This window comes from Mesitornis unicolor, unplaced genomic scaffold, assembly GCF_000695765.1.
Source record: "Mesitornis unicolor isolate BGI_N332 unplaced genomic scaffold, ASM69576v1 scaffold37838, whole genome shotgun sequence".
NCBI classification, from domain to species: domain Eukaryota; kingdom Metazoa; phylum Chordata; class Aves; order Mesitornithiformes; family Mesitornithidae; genus Mesitornis; species Mesitornis unicolor.
This window is the reverse complement of record NW_010201973.1, coordinates 39,100-45,976: the sequence shown is the minus strand read 5'-3', so window position 1 is coordinate 45,976 and position 6,877 is coordinate 39,100. Positions and strand designations below refer to the sequence as shown.

At 49.8% G+C, this 6,877-nt stretch overlaps 1 protein-coding gene across 1 annotated transcript in view; it reads left to right on the top strand.

The window, feature by feature from the left end:
• Positions 1-3,526, top strand: part of CLEC19A (C-type lectin domain family 19, member A) — an 8,000-nt gene extending 4,474 nt beyond the window's left edge. The window contains exons 2-5 of the mRNA XM_010190256.1: positions 1,084-1,249; positions 1,736-1,829; positions 2,583-2,715; positions 3,447-3,526. Of these exons, the coding sequence (XP_010188558.1) occupies positions 1,084-1,249; positions 1,736-1,829; positions 2,583-2,715; positions 3,447-3,526 (473 nt within the window). The remainder of the gene's footprint in view (positions 1-1,083; positions 1,250-1,735; positions 1,830-2,582; positions 2,716-3,446) is intronic.
• Positions 3,527-6,877: the final 3,351 nt, after the last annotated feature.

Sequence of the window (6,877 nt, the reverse complement as noted above, 5' to 3'; positions counted from 1 at the left end):
GCCCCCTCGGTACCAGAGGCCATGTAGCATCACCCTGACCTCTCCAGCCTTGAGCCTTTTACCTGCTTGGCTAGTTTAATGGCATCTGATGTCTGCCGTAACCACCCCTGCCCTGCCCACCTCCCTGCTCACTCTGACAGTAGCACTGACCCTAGACCAGGACCCCATGGAGATAAGGGAACCGGTTCTGGGGAAGCTGGCAATTCCCCAAGGCTCAAAAACCAGTGGCTAAGAGAGTTAAGCCTACGTACCACAAGATTTGGGGCTTACACATGTGTTCATGTTGGGTGTTATGTGTTATGTGTGGGGGCTCCATCGTCCCCGCACACAACAGAAGGAGCAAGACGTGGAGGAGGCCAGAGAGAAGTGTTAATGCCACTGCAGTGTTTACTCAGCAGCAACAACAAAGGCCCCAGGAATGCATCCTGCCTCCTAAAATGGCCTCTTCTGGGGTAACTTCCCCACTGTTCTGAGAAGTGGTGAGGGAGGAGGAGCAGCTCCATGGGCCCCAGCTCTTATCTGGTGGAGGGAGGCAGATAGGCCAGCACCGCTCCCGCCCCTCACCCAGCTATTTATGGGGCTGAAATCCAAGGCGTGCATATATGCATGGGAGCGTCCGGGCCCAAGGACACTGTGAGGGGTTTTGCTCAGAGCAAGGAGGTGCAAATTGGCCTTGCAGAAGGGCAGAGTATGGCCATAACCCTGCAGGCCCTGGCTGTCAGCTCCCATCACAGCACAGCAGCTCCAGTGGTGCCTGATAGAGACAAGAGGAGTCCTTATCTTGGTTTCCCGAGTAGCAAAAATCAGTGCCTTTATTTTAAGCAGCCTTTGCCTAAAACAATGCTAAACTGGGTGGAAAAGTGCTTCCTGATTTAGGCAGATGGTACCACTGAGGAACCCACAGCTTTTGCAAAATGTGTTTTGGTATTTGCAAACTTTTGCACAGCTCCTGTGACTTTGGTTTCTCCATGCGAGTGTTTGGTGGTTATTTGCTTGTGTGAGGTTTGGGGAGCAGGGCTGGGCACTGCTGCCCAGCCATGCCACTTCCCCTCAGCCGCTGGATGTCCTCTGCTCTGTCCCCAGCCATGCCAGAGCCCGTCCACGCCTACTCCTGCCCTCTCTTCTGGACAGAGTACGAAGGCCACTGCTACCGGTACTTCCCCATCAACAAAACCTGGGCTGAAGCTGACCTCTATTGTGCTGAGTTCTCCATTGGCATCAGATCAGCCAAGCTGGCCTCCATCCACAGGTGAGGAGTGCAGAAACTTGTCATTCCACCATAGCACTGCCTGGGGAAGAAGGAAAACGGGGATGAGGCCTCATTGCCACAGCACAATCTGTGTGCCAGCTTGTGTCCACCTGAGCATCCCTCTGCAGCAACCAGGGCAGGGCCGATGCTCTGTGAAATACATTTGTATACTGTATATACAAAGGTGTGGAAAAAAAAAGAGAGTCTTTTTCTGACCTGGCAGGAGAACTCATGTAGCATTTCCTAAATTCCTCCAAACTTCATTTTTTACTCTTGAAAAAAAGGATAGAAAGACAACCTCATTACGCAGGCTTTCTCCCTGCTCCCTGTCCCTCAGCTCTACACTATGCACCTCTCGCACAGACCCAGGAAAGAATTCAATAGCAATTAGAGAGGGGGCTCCATCTGGCCATGCCATGGGGTGGATGCTCTGACCATTTCCCTGACACACCCCCTCAGCAGCTCCTTATGTCTCTGTCTTGCTAGCTGGGAGGAAAACGTCTTTGTGTACGACCTGGTGAACAGCCGTGTACCGGGCATCCCCACTGACATCTGGATGGGGCTCAATGACCTGCGGCAGGTGAGAGTTCCCCAGAATCACATGGGAAATGGCCTTGAAAAATTTACTTCCCTGCATTTTCCACCTGGAAAGCCACTTGGTTTTCTCCTTCATTCCTTATAGCCCCATTAATCGGGTGGTGGTGTAGGGTCTGTTGTGCAATGCACGAGGGAGTTTGTAATTTCATCCTCTCTAGTCTGCTTTCAAAAGAAAAGTGTTACTAGAATTAATAGATTAATAATTACTAATTTTTCACATGGCATTTTATTAATGGGTTAATAGAGTATTGTACTGCTGGTCGAAGAAGAGCAAATAAATGGAAAATGCCTCCAACGTCAAAAATCACCGAGTTTTATTGCTTTCTTGTGATACTTTGCAACTTTTCAAAACTGACATGTTGGAAATATATAGTCTAATATGAAACAGAGAAAAAGCAAGATCATCAGAGAACAGTCTCATGCCAGCAAATTTTTTGTAGATATTGGGAAAGGAATGGAAAAGAAAAAGGAACACAGAATTGGGAAGGTGTGTTAAAAAATATATGGGTTTAATTTATGGGCTTCCCCCGGTGCCAATGCTGGGGCTTTCCAGGGTAGGTTCTCAGTTGTACAACCCAAATGTGCTGTTGGGCCTTTAGTGAGCACTGACAGTCTCTCCCCGTGTCTCTGGGCTGTGTGGTACCAGGGATGGGGATGGGGCTGCACGGGAGCGGGAAGCCCCACCTCTGCGAATGGGCTCTGCAATCACTGCCTTTCTCCGCTCACTCCATGCCAGGAGGGTCACTTTGAGTGGACGGACGGCTCCTCCTATGACTACCACTACTGGGATGGCAGTCAGCCCGACGATGGCATCCACTCCATCCCAGAGGAGGAGGACTGCGTGCAGATCTGGTACCGGCACAGCAGTGGTGAGTGCTGCATTGGGCGCCAAGGGCACCTTAAGTCATATTTTCCTGTTAATAATGTCAATCCACTGTGGTTTGTGCTTTTCTGAAGAGGTTGCTGGCAGGCTGAGGGTTTGCATTTTAATCTTTTATTATTATCTTCTTTTTTCTTTGCAGGAATGTGTTTTATCTTTCACCACGTGCACACATACATGCACATTCACTTTCCCTCTGCTAACAGCCCATCACCCTCTCCCATAGTAGTGGCAAGAGGGGAACATCACCCACTTTGAAGAATTACTGAATTTAGCCAAAGGTCACAATTTCTGATTTTCCCCTCCCAGATGCAGCCTTGGTGTGCCAGCTTTTCCCTCCCTAACTCAGGCCAGGAACATCTTGCTGAAGCCGGGCAAGAGTCTGCTTGTGCAAAAATCCCACTTCAAACTGGCCAGTGGGACCAGTCAGGTGTATACCTAAACCTGTCCATGGGCAGCCTGTTGATATTCTGTGGGGTACAGGGCTGTGTTTGCAGCTGCAGCCCTGCTATCATGTTTGAGCCAGGGCCAGACATCCATGCCAGCATCTCCAGAACAGGGATGGGGATGCTTGGGAGGAGCACAGCTGGGAGCAGCCAAATGGGAGGACATACAGGGAAAGCCTCCTGCAACAGCAGAAGGTTCCGATTCCAAGGGCAGTGTGTGGTTACCTTCTCATGCCTTTTTTTGGCTAACATCTTGGTTTTTTTTGGGGGGTAGCGCTGCGCTCCTGGAATGACAACGCCTGCGGCAGAGCCTTCCCCTTTGTCTGCAAGATCCCCTCGCTGGCCCTGGAATGAGGCTGCTGGTGCTGCCCACGCCCCCCTCATTTCGAGTCATCTCTCCAGTCGAACCAGGGAAGAGCAGTCAGGATGTGGCATGGGCAGTGAGAGCTGCTTGACATCCTCAGCCAGACTCCGCTGTGAAAATCCTTCTGCTAGGGACGAACCTGGTGCTCACCCTCCCAGCAGGCAAATGCCGGTGGGAGCTGTGTTATATGGCAAAAGAACACCCCCCCTCCAAGCCTGAACTTTGGGTTTCAGATCAAGTATTGCAGCGTATTAGAGGAAACCCATTATTTTATCAATACACCAGCCTGTTAGCACAGAAAAATAGCCATGTGTAGGAAATTATTTTGCCCGTTGTTCTGTGAAGAGTGAAGGAAAAGTGTTATTTTTTCTGTTAAGTTATGCAAAATGCCTCTTGCGCACGTTATTTTTTCTCTCTGCTACAATAAACGGCACACAGCAGGTGGAGGCTCCTCTCTGTTTCTACTGCTCAAGTAGCAGCAAGTCCCTGGGAATGTGGGGTCTTCTGCAGAAGGACTGGTTTTACCCCAGTCTGCTCTGTATTAAAAAGGTCTGTTGTAGGGAAGCAGATGCCTGGGAAACTTTATTTTATTAACCCCAACTGGTTTTTGGAGTCCTTGAGGCAGCCCATGTGCACACCCTGTCCCTTGCCTGTCCGCTGTTGGCCACCCAGCATCACCAGATGGGGCATATGGGGCTCCGCAGCATCCCCACCCGCAGGGAAGCAGGGCTCAGCCCCAGCTGTTTTGGGCTGAGTGAGTTAGGAGGAAGGTGGGTGATGGCTGGTGTGCACCAGCTGAGGGCTAGCCTGCCCTCACCAACCTTTCCTGGGTGGGAAGAGCTCAGAGCACTCTGTTCAGTGGGATGATACTTTGTCTTGTGGTTGTTGCTACTGTGCTTCTGTTCTTTGCTGTATCGCAGAGGTGCTCTTATCTACCAGGTAAATGATCTCTGGGGAGGTGTGTGTGGTTGTGGCAGTCCCAGTGTACCTTGTTTGAGATGCTCGGTGGGAGAGGGGACCCTTCTCTTTGCATATGAGTGAGTCTGTGGGGCCTGGGTGCAAGTGGGGCTGTGATGATGCCAGGGCCCAAGGGAAGGGTGGTGCAGTTGAGGCAAAAACACACTTTTCCTTCTGGGGGTGCAGCTATCAGGGCACTATTGGACCCCGTCAAATGGAGTAAATCTAGTGCTCCCCCTGGGGTCCCACACAGCCCTGCGGCATTCAGGTACCTTTGCACAAAGCCCTGTGCAGAGGGGTCTGCCTCCCCCCAGCCCCTTGGTCTCTCTGGTAATAACGTGTCCCTTTTGTCCCTGCTCTGGCAAAACCCCAGGGTCTGATTGTGGCAAAGCAACTGGGACAACCCTAGGCTGCCCCATCCTGCTGCTGCCTGTGAAGATGAGTAAAAGCATCCAGATATAATTGCCTGGTTTCCCTTGATGTCATTGTCTTGGAGACATAAAATTTTGAAACTAAGGCTTTCCAGAGTGATTACACTGGGTACAGTGAGGTAATAACTGAGGCTCTGCTGGGAATGTCTCGCTGCTGCCTCGGGTGTCAGCACAGCTTTTGGCTAAAATGCCTTTCCACTTGGAGAGAAACTGCAAAACTTGGTGGGGATAACAGTGATGTCAGTGGAACATGTGTGCATCGGAGCAGGTTTCTAAAATAAGGAAATACTGTCATCTCTCATTATCTATATTGAAATTAATATATTATTGCTTTTAAAGATTTATTTTTGTATATATGTATAAAAGTTTTATAGATATGTACATATATAAAAGAGAGTAAGAAAGTTGCATAGTTTTCAGTCCAGGGCAGGAGACAGTGCTGAATGTGGTTTCTCAAGGCTTTTGCTCTGTCAGAAAACAATACATTATATACAGATGATAACAGTGTGTAAAGAAACCAGCTGTAAAAACAAAATGTTTTGGGGTCTGGCAAGTTAACAAAATGTTGATGTACAGGAACTGATCTGAGTCAGGAAAAGGGCTTGAGGAACTGTGTAGGTCACTGCCCCAGAGGTGCTCCAGGGATGGGTGCTGTGCCTGCTGCCAGTGTGAGGAAGGGTGTTATGGGACACGTCTGGCTGGCTCCTGGCTCCCAGCACTGTGCTGTAAGGGTTGTCCTATCACTGTAGTGGGGATTAGCTGCACTGGGGGAAACTGGAGCCAGCACACCCTGCAGAGGTCCCCAAGGGCTCAAGCCATGCTCAGAGCTTGTCACCCAGATGGGAGGGTTGAGGCGCTGAAGGGGCGGGCACCCTGCTGGGTGCTGCGGCTGCACTATGCTGAGCTCTGATCTGGGCTCTGGGGCTGCCTTTTCCCAGTTTCTTTTCCATGTTCCTCCTGTGTCCCCTGTTCAAAGGAGCTGGGAGTTCGACATGGCCAGGGCTTGGTACACCTTAAGCCAAAGAACTTTTTTTCCCTGCGAGTGGCATGAGATGTTTCCAAAGAAAGGTTAAAACCTTCCCTTGGGAAAGTGTTTGAAGGCTTGGGTCCTACTGTGGCTAAAAATATTGCTAATGGGAAAACCTATGAAAGCTGTCAGCTCCAATTAACATCTTCATTTCCAGGTAAAAAGAACTGAACATGCATGACCTGAAAGTCAGGACCAAAGTTAATAGGGGCTTTGTTTTGTGACCCCCTGGCTTTCTCCCCAGGCTGCAGGGTCCTTAAAAAAAACCCCACACCTCTCCTCGCTAGTGTCTTCTGTTTCACAGTAATAAAATAAAATTCAGAAAACAACAGGAGTTTTCACCTCCTTAATGAACTTCTAGTGGATCTGGCAAGGTCAGTGCTCGGTGGAAGATGGGATGTGCCCCTTCCCTCAGCACAGATGGTCCCATGGATGGCTTTAGCCGGCCCGGAAGAGCCCTTCAGGCTGAACTTTTAATTTTATTTTTCTGTAGTCCTTGTACCATAACCTCTAACTCCCCTGTTAATTTGACTGGTGCCAGAGGGTCCTTTGATGTCTGAGTTTTTTAGGAACTGAACATCTTCCTTTGTAGCACGTGAACATTGGGGTAAGTGTGGAGATTGTGTGGTGTAGCCCAGGAGCGAACAAAAATAGTTGTCTTTTGGTGACAAATGTCTCTACCCTCCTATACCCCATTTCTTGGTCTGTAAAGACAATATTGCCTCCAGCCTGGGATGAAGAGTGCACCATCTCTTATTTCTGTTTTTTGTTTGCTATTATTATTCTTTATTTCGTGGATCACACTGCTGGATGAGCAGGGAGGGGAGCTGGGAAGAGCAGTGCTGTGTGGCTGCAGCTTGCTGGGGCACAGGTGCTGCCTGGCCGTGGTTTTCCTCCCTGGTTTCTAATCTCGACTGCTCAGATGG